This window comes from Desmodus rotundus, chromosome 5, assembly GCF_022682495.2.
Source record: "Desmodus rotundus isolate HL8 chromosome 5, HLdesRot8A.1, whole genome shotgun sequence".
Taxonomy (NCBI): Eukaryota; Metazoa; Chordata; class Mammalia; order Chiroptera; family Phyllostomidae; genus Desmodus; species Desmodus rotundus.
In genome coordinates, this window is record NC_071391.1 from 50,631,083 (window position 1) to 50,646,959 (window position 15,877).

The following is a 15,877-nucleotide window of genomic DNA, read 5'->3' on the forward strand; positions in this document are numbered from 1 at the left end:
GCAAAGGAGGTACTGAATAAGGTAAAACCAAAACTCACTAGAAACTGCAGGACTGGGCTTCTGGCTCCTGCTTCAGTACTCTTTGCCCCCCACTAAGCAGTTTCCTTTCATCACCCTCCTCGTTGCTGTCACAGCTGAGGCACCCAGGTTGAAGAAGTCAGCTACACATTAGGAGGCTACTCTAAGTAGGCAGCTTGATCTCAGGTGACCTGAAAGAGTTAATTACTGCCCCAGGGTCAAATGCACCAGTTGCCAAAGGGAAAAGCTTCCCTGTAGTTGGCCCTATGAGCTGATGGAGGAGGAGCCAGTCTCCTGCTCAGGCGGTCAGGAGTGTTGACATAACAGGCAGAAGGCTGGCACGTCCTTCCCTGGGCAGACAGATCGCCTGATACAGACGGTGGGGCCCAAGCCCTGGGATTGGCCTAAAACAGGGTGTGTTTTTGCCCACCGGCTGGGCCTTGGCATCCTGTCAAACTGCCTTCACACCCAGCCGTTAAAAAGAACAACGTCTGAGGGACTCAGTGTGCTGGAGGAAGCAACCATGCAGGTGCTGACCAAACGCTACTCCAAGAACTGCCTGCGGAACGTCATGGACCGGTACTCGGCCGTGGTGCAGAACATGGAGCAGGTGGTGATGTTCCCCAGCCTCTTGCAGGATGTGCAGTTCAGTGCACAGGCTGGGGCCCCCAGTCTCTACAACTACTTCACCATGCTCAAGGCCATCCGCATGGATGTAGACCACGGGCTGCTGCCCCAGGAGGAGTGGCAGGTCAAGGAGGCCGGTGGTAAAACCAGTGTGTCTGAGAACGAAGCTGCAGAGACGGAGGAGGGCGAGGAGGAGGACTTGGGGCAGCTGGACCTGGAAGCCCAGTTCCACCTGCACTACACTAGCCTTCATCACATCCTCACCCACCTTACCTTGAAAGCCGAGGAGCTGACGAGGATATACCAGGAAATAACGGGACAGGCCGTGTAGGCCTCGGACTCTAGGGAAGGTAATGGTAGCCACACTAGTCAGCGTTCACTGAGGGACGTCCCAGGGGAGAAGGGGGAGCAGGGGTGCCACCCAGTGGGAGAGGGAGAGCTCAGGTCCCAGACAGTGCCATCCTCACTGGCTTACTCTCCTTCCGACCCAGAATTGGTGAGTAATGGCCATGAGTGTTAGGGAGACAGAAGGGAAAGTGTCCTGGGCGTGCACACACCAGGTGCACACATCTGTTTATGCATGGGTGCGTTTGTTAGGAAGTGTGGGTATTTGCTCAGGTGAATTGTGACGTGTGTGTGTGTGTGTGTGTGGCATTGCTTCCCAAAATTTGTCAAGTCACAGAACATGAGAGAGGAGATTAGATGTCACATGGGGTACATAGGTGAGGCTGCTCACAGTATTCCTGCAACTGGCAGGGGTGCTCTGGCCACCCCAGGTTGCAGCCCGCCAGACAGAAAGCTGAAGGACTGCTCTCTTGGCGCTCTAATCGGTCCCAGGCACACCGGTGTGGAGGCGTGCCTGCTGGACAGCCCTGTTGTGAGGACGTGGAAATGTGCTGCAGTTTGAGCCCACATGTCTATGCACAGGAGGGCCGGGGTTGAAAGGTGTGGGTGGGCCGCAAGCTAGACAAGCAGGTGGGGGCACCAGGTAGGTGATGGGAAGAAGACATGGGACAGTTGTGGGTGGGTCACTCCTGGGTAAAGATTAGGAGAAATTTGGCCACCACACCCGCCAGTTTTGATCCTGTGCCACCTGCCAGCCCTGCTCGCACGAGCTGGTTTCGTCAGTGATAAAGCGTGTTCACATCCATGCTAATCTCAAACCACTGAGGTAGGTCTGTGGGGCAGGAGTTTTATCCCTGTTTTACAAGTAAGGACATTAAAGCCAGACGTGAGTGATTCACTGAAAGTCACATAGTAAGAGGACAGAAGCAAGACTGGCCCCAATTTTGAACGGGGTATTCTTTTCATCACACCTAATCTTGGCCCTATGTGTTATCTTCATCATCTGCCTGAAGGCCACTCTGTAATGATGGAAATTAAACAGGGGCCTGAACACAGCCTCTGGAGAGCTGTCCTCGGCTATTTTCTCAGCCATTTTTCCTTTCGCTACCTCAAACCCAAATCCAAACTTCAGCCTTGCTTCAATCTCCCCTCAAGGCTCCTCGGGTTGCTTTTCAGAGGTTCTTGAATATAACTGAGTTGAGTCAACAGCTCTAGGGTAAAGTTCTGGTCCCACCTCTGATGAGCTGTGAGGCCTTGGTGTAGCCACCTCACTTCTCTGGGTTTCAGTTTCTTCACTGAATAGCAGTGGTGGTAAAAATAACAATAGGAATACGAATAGTTTTATAGTTTAAAACTGCTTGCCTATCAAGTATCTAAAGGAACTATCACCCCCTTTTACACGAAAAAACTAGAGGTCTAACAAGTAAAATGAGTCCGAGGTTGCTGAGGAAATGGAACAGTTGAGATGGGAATGCACCCTGGCCCAAGTGGTGTCCCATTCCTTTCCTCTGCACTAGTGAATTTCCTTAGTGCCTTAGAGTCCTGCAGCCTGGGCTGGAGGAGGGAATTGGGGATGGCTCAGTGGATAGAACACCCACTCCTCCATCAATCAGCTTTGCAGACAGAGCAGCCATTCAATGCTACACTGATTTTCGTGGTATAGCAGACGTTAAAAAAACTGGGCTCTTGTCCAGACTCTGCTACTGACTTGTGTGTGACCCTGGACAACTTACCTTTGCACATTGGTTTCCCTGTTAGTAAGATGTAGAGGTCAAACTAGTTATTGCTGCTCTGATGAGCTGATTCTCCTTACAGTGCTGACACTACCAGACCCCCCCTACACAACACCATGGAGCTTTGCCATTGTTTTTCCTATTTCAGTAGGAATATGACAGTCCCTTAGTGATGTGGATTCACACTGACTTGTTTAAAAAAATATTTCTGCACTCCACAGACTCTGTGATGAGGACTTGGAGCAGCTCACTGGCCCTGATGATGAGACCAGAAAGGCTAGACCTACAGCTGGAAGTGAGACGACGCGATTGTCTGAGATGCTTCCCTACCCCTCTCCGAGCACCAGTTCTGGACTCATCACTGGGTCACCACCTTTAGGATGCCTGTCGCTATTCACAACTTCACTCACCTCTTCCCAGCTTGGGACAGTAGTCAGTGGTTCCTGAGGGACTAGATGTTACGTAGCCAATCTGGTACAGGAGGAAGAATATAGGTTTTAGCATCTGACTGACTCTTAGCACTTATTCAATGTGATCTTGGGCAAGTTATTTAACTGGTTGGAACCTAAATTTCATGACCCATAAAATGGGGATATTGCCTGCCTCACAAAGTTGTTCTAGAAATTAAACAAGATACAATCAAAAGCACCTGGCATGTAAGCGTTATTATTACAGGTTCCTTTTTCCCTCCGCTCTCACCTTGTGTTCGCTCTAGCTTTTGTTTTTTACCCTTCAGAACTAAGAGGTAGCAGAGTCCCTGGGGATGAGTGGTTCACTCCTGAACCTGCCAAGCAGAGGTGAACTATGAACCTATTAATTGCAGTAGCAATTAAAAAATAATACCTTGTACTTGTACATATCTTTATTAACTTCTAAACATGATTTTATATTTAACAAGTGGAACTCAAGAGATGGAACTCATCTGATTTTGTCCAAAAACCAAATTTATATTCACACTGTGACCTAATTTGAAGTCACATATAAAGAAACAATTTTATTAATCTCTAAAAACCAGTCTGATTATAAAATCTGAGCTTGGAAATGAAAACTTCCTGGACAATCACTTGGACTTGGTAAGCAGTGAAGAGTAACTTCATTCCAGTCAAGTGGGCTCTTTTACTACCGATGGCGCCCAGCTCCGCTGTAGACAGTGCTGGCACTGAGCCTGCCTTCTCCTGGATCATCCAGCTAAGGGCAAGGACCCCTTTGTGAGGTCAGTCTTCTGTTTTCCTGGTTTTGAGTCTCTTGCTTGTAAACCACCTGCTATATTGTTCAGAGAGAGCTCACAAGTAAAAACCTGAACGTTATTCCCATTTAAAAAACCCTTTAGTAACTTCCTACCACCTAGGGGTTCAAGTCAAAATTATTTACATGACTTATAACACCCTCCATAGTCTGGCTTGTTTTGTTTTGCTTTGCACTAGCACAGGGGCAGGCAAACCCTTTCTGCAAAGGACCGTACATTAGTTCATGCTTTGCAGGCCATAGGTCCGTCACAACTACACAACTCTGCTGCTGCAGCCTGGAAGCAACATGAGCAACATGTGAATGAATGTGCACGGCTGATATCCAAAAGAATGGTGTTGGTAGCGGGCCACGTTTGGCCCACAGGCTATAGTTGACTGACTCTGAACTAGAACTAAACTCCATCTTTAAATCTGTCAGGTGTCTTCCTAAAATTGGGTAAATTAAAACGGACCATTCTGGGATGAACTATTTTTCTCATGACAAAAAGGAGTCAGAGGCTCATGATGACCATTTTAATCACGGGTGTTAACACACAGATTACTCTAACTTCAGATATCAAGAAAAGGTGTTCCACAAGATTCAGAAATAACTGTTTTCAGTGAAACCGAAGCAAGAACTTTGGAGACTTCAACGCACTGGATGGAATTCTTCAAGAATTTCAGCATAAGTTTTCTTATCTATAAAAGGAAAGATCACAAAAGATTTATGTTTAAATTATGCTTTAAATCATATTCCCTAAAGAATAAAATTATAACTTAATATTCTTAGGGATAGAATCCCCTAAAATTCCCTCCTTTCCTAGTCCTCAGCCACAGCTTGGTGATCCCTGAGACTCTTTGCTTTACTGAATACTTTCGAAGAATCTGTGGTGACAACCAGATGGCTGCCCAGAGGGGCAAAGGGCTGCCAGGGGGCTCCTGGCTGAAGGGGTGAAGGAAGGAATGAACAGGGAGGGGCAAAGGTCCGGGAGGAGGGGCCCGGAGCTGGGGCGGTCTAGCTCTCTGTGCCTAAGTGGTCATCAGTGCCTGAGACTCTTGGTACACCTGCCAGTAACCTGCTGCTCAGAGACAGAATGGGCCTGTGAAGCTGTACATGCTCCTGCTGACAGAGGGAGACAGTGGGAACATGGAGGCAAAGAGCCAGAGGTCTGGGACTGAGGAGGACCACTCTACCGTTGGGTCTCACTCTGAGGAATCAGTATTCCCAAGGTCCTTCCAGCTCCAGTATCCAGCAGTTTGGAGTATTCCTCATCCCTGATACAACCACCGTTCATGGCTTTGTACTAGTCTTTGAGCTCTTCATTGGCAAACACACACACAGACTGTACCTTTTTAATGCACCATAAACAGTACATGTGTAACTAAAGGCTGTAAGAATAGTGAATAGAGTAATACAATTTTAGAGCTAAATAGGACCTTAGAGATCATTGTTCAGTTTAATAAAATCTCAATGCTTAACATTACACATTTAGGAAAATCTGTAAGTTCAATTTTTTTTTCCTTCCTTCCTTCCTTCCTGTACACATCTGTATTGTGTGTTTGTATGTAAAATAAAAACAAGACAGCTATATCACTATTATAGTTGAACAGAGATAAGTAGAATGAGCTAAGGAAATTCCTATCTGAAGCTGGGTAAAAACTTCATTGAGATGAAGCTTGGACAGGAATTTGCCAGATAGAGTGGAAATGGGCAAGAGGAGGTTTAAGAAAAAGGAACAGTGTGTACAAATGATACAGGGCAGGTTCAGAACACAGCACTTCACAAGGCAGGAGGTGGATCATGGGAGATGAGACAGGGTTTGTGTTGTTCAGGTCAGCTATTATTTATTTAGTGTCCTAAATAAATAATTCAGGCTCTGTGCTGGACTCTGTGCTGGAGGCTGGGGAAACAGATGGAGCTACAGTCTAACGAGGGACGCAGCTCTGTGTCCGTAATGCGGAGGATTACAGGTATGGGAAAGTGCTTCTAGCAGGCACTTAATCTGAGATATGAACTTCGTAAGACCAAAAATGGAGGAGAGCTGGAGGCAAGAGCAACGATCCAAGCAAAAGATTATTAGGACCTGCACCAGGGTAGTAAGAGTGGGAGACAGAGGAGAGTTTGGAGTTGAGAAATAGAAAGCAGAACGGTAAGACTTGATGACTAACGGGGAACAAAAGAAAGCACTTGAGGATGACTCCCAGGCATCGGGCTGGAGTACCCAGGAGGACAGCGGTGCCATCTCTGAAGCAGGACACAGAAGAGATCTGGGCCAGCAGAGGCATGTGAGGTTCTGTTTGCTAACTGAGGTAGTTGGCCAGAACCTGGATATTTTAATTCCAGAGAATTCTGGTCTACAGACAACAATATGGGAGTCAACAGAATAGAGAGGCAACCTGAGGCGACAGGCAGGAAAAGATTAACCAGGGAAAATAATGCAGACTAAGAAAGATTTTTGACAATTAACTTGAAATACCTTTTTCAGGAAAATCTTCCGGATGTGATTTTATATATGCGAACATATCGTGGTCCCTCACAGCATACATATAGTCTTGACGTTTTAAAAGGTAATATCCAACGAAAAAAAAGGAAGTAACGTATAGAAGCTGGCGATGCACACCTGAAATTTAAACGACAAATCCCAAAGAAAGCAAAAATCAGTCAGGCAATGTGTAGTAAAGATTATATTCTTACATTTCAGATATATAATTTATTATTTCTTCTAAGATGCTTTTTAGAAAAGGGCTTTTCTATATGGCTATGATGAACAAGCAGCCCTGATCTTGCGATCTCTTCTTAAAGCAGTTTGGTGATTATGAAAAGCAACATTAAGTCTACAGACATCATTATCAATAGAATCCAGGATTTAAAAAGTTGAGGTTTTATAAATTTCTTCATGGAAAAAGGTGGATAAACACCAAATCCCAAATGCCAGACTGAGAACAGAAAAAAATACTTTCTTCTTCAATAAGTTAACTTTAGACCTCAACCAATTTGTATTCCAGGACGTGTTCAGGAAGTGATGAGCTGAGACAACGTTCTTTATAAATGGTCTTCAAGCAGTTTGGTTGGTCTCTATATACTGATTTATATTTGCATATTTAATGGCTACTAAAGTAGCAGTCTACACTATAAATTTATCTTAATTCTCTACTGTCCCACCTAAATTTCATCCCATTTGCATGTATTACTTATTTGAAAACTATATTTATAAAATCATCATATTAAAAAAATCATTCTATTATAATGAGAATGGAGAGGGTCAAATCACATGCTCTAGACAAAGCCGAAAGTCTTAAGGGGAGATCCAAAAGTATCAACTTGACATACAGAAATATTTTTTGCAAAAGGCTAACTGCAGGTTTGATTTTCCAGCTAAGCCTCCGAATTCTACCCTCAGTCCTCCGTTTCTTATCCTCCATGTCTTCCTTTGGAGAACTGGTTTGTTACTTTACTTGTATCTACCATCCACATGCTGGTGACCCACAACTACATCCAACTCAGACACCCACGTCGAACAACAGATACATCCCACCGTATGACAGATACGTTCACTTAAACATCCCCAAATGAACTCATTTCCTTCCCATACATACCTCTTCCTCCTAATTCTAAGAATAAGACCATTTACCCAGGAATCCAAGTCCTGCGTAATAAACACAGTAATCATCCTTTTTTCCTACCCTCTTCCCCACATCCAGTCACTGAGTGCTGCCAGTTCTGCCGTGTATATACTTCCTTTCCTCGCTTATCTCTCATTTGTACTAACTGGTCTCCCCTGCATCTCATTTTTCACTCCACAATGGTCCCAGCTTTAATGCTGTCACTAGAAGAATTTTTACTAAAATATAAACCTCGCTTGTTGGTTCCTTTTTCAATTATGCTCAACAGGAGTACCAACTCTTAACCTATGACCTCCCAAACCCTTCATGAGCCAACTCTCCCACCTTCGTCTTCTTATGGTCCCTGATATGCACATTGTGCTCCAGCAACACTGAACTTTTTTTTTTTAATACTTGTATTTATTTAATTTTAGAGAGAGGGGAAGGGAGGGAGTTAGAGAGGGAGAGAAACATCAGTGTGTGGTTGCCTCTCACGTGGTCCTCACTGGGGACCTGGCCCGCAACCCAGGCGTGTGTCCTGACTGGGAATCGAACTGGCGAACCTTTGGTTCACAGCCTGTGCTCAATCCACTGAGCTACACCAGCCAGGGCTATTTTTAAAAAAGATTTATCCATTTTCAGAGGGAGAGGAAGGGAGGGAGAGAGAGAAACATCGATTGGTTGCCTCTTATACCCATCCAACCAGGGATGAAACCTGCAATCCAGGCATGTGCCCTGACCAGAACGGAACTCTTGTCAGGGCCACACTGAACTACTTTTAACTCCTCACACAAACTAGGCTTCCTCATGCTTCTACATACTGTGCACTGGTTATTTTCTCTGCCCAGTAACTTACTGTCCCTTGAAGACTCATCTCAGACATCACTGATGCTAGGAAGCCTTCCCAAAATTTTCCAGGGCTTAAAAGGGTGAACTCATCTCTATTCATATGCAAATTGCTATAGTAGAGGCCTATCCAAGGGAGATGGGATTTCAGTTACTATCTGAGCACTGGAAGCTGACTTCCAGGTGTAACATGCAGCTGGAAGAAGGCAAAAGAGGCACAAGTGCGGTGATTCCTGGTTGCGGGAACCACCGTATTAGCTTTCTTCCTAACTGGGCTCCTAGGCTCCCTTCAGTGTTGCTTCACATTGTTGACACAGTTGACCTTTTAAAACACAAGTCTGATCGTTGCGTCTCTGCCTAGCCCCTACCAATCAAAAGCTAAAGTTCCTTTCTGCCTAGAGAATAAATTGCCATGATCTCCCTACTATTGTTTGTAGCCTTATTGTCCTACCCTGCAAACTCATTCAATCATCAAACTACCCCCCATCCAGAGACCTTTGCCTTCATTTATTCCCCCTGGCCCCGTGGGCCTGGAAGGCTGTTTCCTAGTATCTGCCTGTTAAGTCAAAGTTAAGTTAAAAATCTTCCAGTTTCCCTCCACTTTTCCGTTTGGAGATCCATAACCCTTAGTACAGCTGTCAGCTCTTACCAGCTCTGACAGGACGCCACTGACACACTAGAAAAGACAGCCCAGTGTTTTAAAGACCCCCCACTCAAAGCTGGGTCTCCACACCAGCAGCACCAGCAGTGTCTGCTAAGTTTGTTAATATCAGGCCTCTCCCCAGACCTAATGAATCGGAATGCACATTTTAACAAGATCCCAGGTTATTAGCAGTATGCACATTGAGTTTGAAAGCAATATGGACTCTGAGGACTAAAACAGGCTCTGCTACTTGTGAGCCATATGACCTTGGGCAAGCTGCTCTAACCTCTTTAAGGCTCTGTTTTCTCATTGTGGATAACATCTCCCCATAAGGTGTTTTGAGGATTAAATGTACGCGGTGTCAGTATAGTACATGGCATGGAGTGAGCGCTCATTTTAGCACACACCACAGCGCGAACTGAGAGGGGGGCAGACAGTCCACTAACGGGTCCTTCACAGACTCACTGTGGGGTCGTGGGTTTCACCGCACCTCAGTTGCCTAAAAAGCCAAATGACACTCTGGCCCCGCCGAGTTCGGAAGAGCTCACGGGGGGGGGGGGGGGGGGGGCGCGGATGCCCCAGGAAGGCGAGGCGAGGCCTGCTAGGCGAAAATGCCCGGAAAAGCGAAGGCACCTCTGGCCGCCAATGACAAACCCTGAGACCCTCTCTCCTCCCCCCGGATCCCGCTCGCGCAACCCTCACCCGCCAACAGCACCGGCCTCCGGTTTATCGCGTTATCTAGCAGGCCCGAGCAATAGCCCAAGAAGCCGATGTAGACGAGCCGCGGGTCCGTCAGCTTGGGCGGGGGCAGGTTCCGCGCCTCATCCGGCAGGAACTGTAAGGGCACTCGGCCCGGCCGTCCGCTCATCATAATGACGCCGCTCTCGCTTGAGGCCTGGCCTCAGACCGCTAACTACGGAGAAGACCCTCACGACCGCAGACGCGTCCACGTCCTCAGCTTTCTCCTCCGAGCTCCGGGCTGAAGGGCACGGCGCGGGCGGTGCAGCGCTCAAACGCTTCCCCGGCGCGCGGCCTCGCGAGCCTGCCCCGGAGGTTCCGGCCTCCTAAATGGCCCGCGAGCTCGCGCGCCCGCCCGCCCGCGCTAATTCGGCTCCTGCGGTGTGGGGTCCTGATATCACCGGGGCGACGAATACACGAAACCAGCCAAATTGGGAGAAGACTAGAAGACGCTGCTCTTTTTTCGCCCAACCGCCCGCCTCCCAAGTTTCTCTCTCCCGCACCTGACTGTCCCTTAAGCGAGAATTTATCGTTGCATCAAACAATACCCACAAGTGAACTTGATGAATTGTTTTGAGAAACGTAATTAATTGAATTCTCATAAAAGCTGCTTTTGCCCTGACGGTGTGGTAGAATGGGCTGGGCGCCCTTCAGCAAGGCGAAAGCTCGCGGAATCACACTCCGGGTCAGGTCACTGCCTGGCCTGCGGGTTCCGCCCGCCTGGGGCGCAGCGGAGAGGGGGCGGGTGGAGGCTTGTCTCTCTTGCAGAAGGTTTCTCTCCCTCTCCTTTTCCCTCCCTTCCCCTCTCTCTAAAAATAAATAAACAAAATCCTTTTTTTTAAAGGCTGTTTCCATTTTCTGGGTTTCCAGTCCTTCATTTGCACCGGTACACCTTCCAAACCCTAAAATTAAGGTCCAGACATCAACAAAGAATTCAGAGAACCCCAGACTAGATCATTAGTTAAACTCGGGAGGTTTAGGCCGGGTGGCAGCACCCTAAAACTGTTCACCTCTGGGTCTTTAGTTCCTTGCATGTGGCTGAAGGCAGAGGTGTTTCTTAAAGGTCTGAGGAATGGAAGAAGGAATCTATAATGTTCTGCCAAGAAATTGTCCAGTTTCTGCTCACCTACCTCCAGTACTGGGGACCGTCTGTCTTTGACTAGTTCTCTCTTTAAAAAGCCTTTCCTGATGTCAAGGGAAAGTATCTTCTTTTTTGTGTCTATTCATTAGTGGGCTCAACGTTTTATCTAGACAAATACTAATTAAGCCAGAGGTTAATACAAAGGTATATGTATCAACCAAAACGGAAGAATTAAGAGTAAATAAAGGACGGACCTTTTATGCCTATAGGAAACACTCTTAGATTTGTTATATTTCAAGGTAGGACTTTCCAAACGAAGGTATATTAGAACATATTCCTCAAGGGCAGCAAATGTTTCAAAGATTCACCCTCTTTGACCCAGTAATTATAATTACATGTCTGGGCATCTGTCTTATGGAAACAGTACAACATTTTGCACAAAATTTCTTTTTTTAACCACTGTTCCTTTGAAAATTAAAAGAATGAAAACCACACAAAAAAACTTTCTGTAGGATTTTCACAGTATGTAAATTTTGAATACCAGATGAACTATCAAGCAAACACTTAAATATTTAAATGATGCTCACACATCCTTCTACCCTACATCCTTCTGGGTCTCATCTATGACTTAAAAAAAAGAAACTTAAAAGATACAAAAAAATTAAAAAAACAATATAACCACTACCTATATTCTTCCACCCCAAATTAACAACTGTTAATCTTGTGTCATATTTACTTTTAACCTTTTTCAAAAAGGAAATAAAACATTACAGATAAAATCTAAAGTCCCCTTTCCCTTCTTCCCCAGAAGCAATCACTATCATGAGTTCAGTGTATATACTCCCAGTCCACTTTTTGTATTTTTATGTATATTTGGTATTGTGTTATGTTTGCTTTTAAATTCTTTTTACTTAAATAGTATGATTCATTATTCATGTTTTTCTATCACTTTTCTTTCCATATACTGTTTTTGAGATCTACAATGATACAGAAAAATCAGATTCATTCCTTTTGACCACTATATAATATTCTATCATATAAATGTCTGATTTCATTCACCGGTTAACCTTTTAGGTTGTTTCCAATTTCTTTTTCACTTATCTATGTTTATACTCTAAAATCTAGGGCTTAGAGAAAAATTTGCGTAAGAATACCAGGACCAAGAAAAGTACAAAAATATTCACAGGAGTAATGACCATCTGCAGTATCTCAGAACTGGAAACATCTTAAATGCCCATTCAGAACAGATTAGAAAATAAGTTGTCATGTTTTCATGCAACATAATACTCATGAATCAGTATGATGAATCTCAGAGAGTCACGTTTAAAAAGAGAGTATGAGATCAGAGAAAAAGATAAGTTAAAGGAGGATATATGATTTCATTTTTATAAAGTTCAATTTAGGCAAAAATATATTGTTTAGAGATACATACGTATTAGTGGTAAAACTATTTGAAAAAGCAAGAGAAAGATTAACTCAAATGTTCAGGATAGTTACCTCTGGGGGAGGAAGGGCATAGAGAAGCCCTCTAAGGGATTAATAATATTCTGTTTCTAAGCTGTGTGGTGGGTACATGCATATAAATTTTATTATTATTATTATCCTCATCTGAAGACCTTTTCCCCTTATTTTTTCAAGAGAGAGGAAGGGGGAAGGGGGGGAGAGAGAGAGAAGGAGAGAGAGAGAGAGAGGAAAAGAGAGAGAGAAACATCAATGTTAGGGAGAAACATTGATTGGTTGGCCTACGCATGTGCCTCTGCATGAGCCCCAACCTGGGATCGAACCCACAACCTAATTGTGTGCCCTGAATTGGAATAGAACTTGCAAACTTTTGGTGCATAGGATGAAACTCCAACCAACTGAGCCACACTGGCCAAGGCTAAATTTTATTATTTTTAACTTTACAGATGCATTTTACACACTTTGAGATTTGTTATATATTTTATGCAGTAATAAAATTTTTGGCTAAATTAAAATGGTAACGTTTTTATTGTGGTAAAAACATATAACAATTTTAGCTTCTTAACCATTTTTAAGTATACAGTTCAATAGTGTTAAGTATATTCATCATTCTGCAGCATGACTTCAGAAATTTTTCATCTTGCAAAACTGAAAATCTATAACCATTAAATGCAAATTCCTTTTCCCTCCTTCCCCCAGCCCTTGCAAACAACTTTCTACTTTCTGTTTTTATGATTTTGACTACTTCAGATACTTCATATGAGTGGAATGATATAACATCTGTCCTTTTGTGAATGCTTTATTTCTTAGCATAATATCCTTAAAGTTTATCCATTTTTGATAGGATTTCCTTCCTTTTTAAGGTTGTATAATATTCTACTATACAATGTATATGCTAATTTTTACCCACCTATCATTGTCCATTTGGGTTGCTTCTACCTCTTACCTACTGAGAATAATTCTGCAGTGAACATAGGTGTGCTAATACCTCCTCAAGATCCTGCTTTGAATTCTTTTGGATCTATACCCAGAGGTGGGGTTACTGGATCATATGGTAATGCCATTTTTCATTTTTTGGAGAAACTCATACTGTTTTCCTAATGGCTATACCATTTTACATTCCCACAGTGTTTAAGGGTTTTAATTTCTCCACATCCTTTCCAACACTTCTTATTTTCTGTTTCTGTTTTTTTTTTGTTTGTTTGTTTGTTTTATACTGGCCATCCTAATGAGTATGAGGTATTATCTCACATGATTAGTGACGCTGAGCATCTTCTCATATGCTTGTTGGCCATTTGTATATCTTCTTTAGAGAATTGTCTATTCAAGTTCTTTGCCCACTTTTAAATTGGGTTATTTAGGGGTTTTTTATTGTGAGTTATAGAAGTTCCTTAGATATTCTCGATATTAATCCCTTAATCAGATATGATTTGTGAATATTTTCTCCGACTTCGTAGGTTGTCTTTTCACCCTGCTGATTGTTTCCTTTGATGTGCAAAAGTTTTTAAAGTTTTTGTTGTTGTTGTTGCCTGTGATTTGGTGTCATATCAAGAAAAATTATTGCCCAAACTAATGTCCTGAAGCTGTTTCTCTATGTTTTCTTCCAGGAATTCTATAGTTTAAGGTCTTCAGTTTAGGTGTATAATCCATTTTGAGTTAGTTTTAGTACATGGTGTAAGTAAGGTAAGGGTCCAGCTGAATTCTTTTCTATGTAGATGTACGCTTTTCCCAACATCATTTGTTGACGAGACTGTCCTTCTCCCACAGTGTAAGCTCATTTGGCCATATGCTCAAAGGTTTACTTTCTGGGCTCTCTATTCTGTTCCACTGTTCTATGTGTCTGTCTATACGATAGGACCACACCATCTTGGTCACTGTTATTTTGTAGTATGTTTTGAAATCAGGACGTGTGAGGTCTCCAACTTTGTCCTTCTTTTTCAAGATTGTTTTGGCTGTTTAGGGTTACCAATGCATTTGAAAAAAGAAAAATAATGTTTCATTTTAAGGTGAATTTCCATGATGATTAGAGAGGTTCGAAGAATTCTTTCAAAGTTTATTGATCATCTGGGTTTTCTCTTTAGCAAAATGCAAGGGTTTGTCCTTGGCCCATCTTTCTTTTGAATTATCTTTCCCTTATTTATTAATTAATAGAAATCCTTTATATTCTGATACTAATTCTTTGTTATTTATGTGGCAGATATCTTTTCCAAGTGTGTTGCTTGCCTTTGAGCATTATTTTTGGAGGGCTTATTTTGAAATACAAAAATTTAAATTATTGAGTTAGCCCACTCTATCAATCTTTTTCTTTATGGCCTTTGCTTTTCATATTATTTAAGAAATTTTTTTATTAAATAAAAGATCATAAAGACAGGATCCTATCTTTTCTTCCCAAGTTTTAGGTTTCCGTGTTTAAGTCTTTGATCCATTTGGATTTTATTTTTGAGTGTGAGGAATGTTACACACAAGAACTGACCCAACACCATTTATAAATAATTCATCCTTTCTCCACCAATATTTAATGCCTTCTCCAATATACATCATGTTCTCAAAAATGCCGCGGTCTATTTCTTTTTAAATTTTTTAAAATGTATTTTTCCAGCTTTATTCCAATATTATTGACACATATAACATGTATGTTTAAGGTGTACATTGTGATGATTTGATACATATGTGTATTGCAAAATAATTACAACGATAAGTTCAGTTAACAGCCAAGGTCTATTTCTAAACTCTATTTTGTTCCACAGGTCTCTTTACTAGTTACTATACTACATGAATAACTATGGCTTTGTAATAGTTTTTCATATCTGGTAGGATGTGTCACCCATTTTTGTTTTTAAAAAGCTAGCAAACATTTATTGTTATTTATTTATTATCAAATAAATACACCTCTACTCTCACTCATGATTTTAAAATCACCTTGTTATATTCCCTGAAAACTCATTAGGGTATTGGTTAGAATTGCATTGAATTTATAGACTTAATATGGGAAGAGTTGATATATTTAAAATGCTAGCCTTCTCATACATGAACATGGTATATATTTCTCCCTTTATTCTAATTTTCTTTTTATATCCCTGTTAAACCACTATAATTTTCTCCCTAAAAATTCTTGTTCATTTTTATTAACTTGTCTCTAGGTATTTATAGTGTCTGTTATAAATACTATCTTACGTTTTATTACCTTTTCTAGTTGGTTAATTAGAATGTTGCACTTTTATCCTGCAATCCTTGCTAAACTCTCTAATTAGTTCTAAGAATTTTTTACTTGATTCTGTTGGATTTCCCCCATTCTTGGCAACCCTCGCCTGTTTGCCATTACCAAACTTTGATTTTTGCTAATCTACTGGTGGAAATGTTGTTTCATTATTGTTTTGCCTTTCTCTGATTTTAATGAAGTTCAATATCTTTTCATATTTGTTGGCTATTCCATTTTCCTCTTCTGTAGATTAATTGCCTGTTTATCTTTTACCTATTTTTTGTTTTGGATCATCTTTTTTACTGGGTGATTTGTAGGAATTCGACACATATTCTCAACACTAATGAAATGTACTGT

General features: G+C 42.5%; 2 protein-coding genes across 2 annotated transcripts; one reads left to right on the plus strand and one right to left on the minus strand.

Annotated features, from left to right (window-relative positions):
* Positions 1-366: 366 nt before the first annotated feature.
* Positions 367-3,371, plus strand: THRSP (thyroid hormone responsive). The gene is made up of 2 exons (XM_024572791.3): positions 367-995; positions 2,945-3,371. The coding sequence occupies exon 1, from the start codon at positions 542-544 to the stop codon at positions 974-976; it is 435 nt and encodes a 144-aa protein (XP_024428559.1). The 5' UTR covers positions 367-541; the 3' UTR covers positions 977-995; positions 2,945-3,371.
* A 1,098-nt stretch (positions 3,372-4,469) lies between these two features.
* NDUFC2 (NADH:ubiquinone oxidoreductase subunit C2) lies at positions 4,470-10,048 on the minus strand. Its single transcript, XM_024572788.4, has 3 exons — positions 9,744-10,048; positions 6,427-6,570; positions 4,470-4,648 (listed from the first exon to the last, which is right to left on the minus strand). The coding sequence occupies exons 1-3, from the start codon at positions 9,910-9,912 to the stop codon at positions 4,599-4,601; spliced, it is 363 nt and encodes a 120-aa protein (XP_024428556.1). The 5' UTR covers positions 9,913-10,048; the 3' UTR covers positions 4,470-4,598.
* Positions 10,049-15,877: the final 5,829 nt, after the last annotated feature.

Coding starts and splice junctions, on each gene's coding strand:
- NDUFC2 (XM_024572788.4), bottom strand. CDS start 9,912: ATGATGAGCGGACGGCCGGGCCGAGTGCCCTTACAGTTCCTGCCGGAT. Junction 6,571..9,743: donor GAGGCCGGTGCTGTTGGCGG/GTGAGGGTTGCG, acceptor TTTAAATTTCAG/GTGTGCATCGCCAGCTTCTA. Junction 4,649..6,426: donor GGAAGATTTTCCTGAAAAAG/GTATTTCAAGTT, acceptor TTCCTTTTATAG/ATAAGAAAACTTATGCTGAA.
- THRSP (XM_024572791.3), top strand. CDS start 542: ATGCAGGTGCTGACCAAACGCTACTCCAAGAACTGCCTGCGGAACGTC.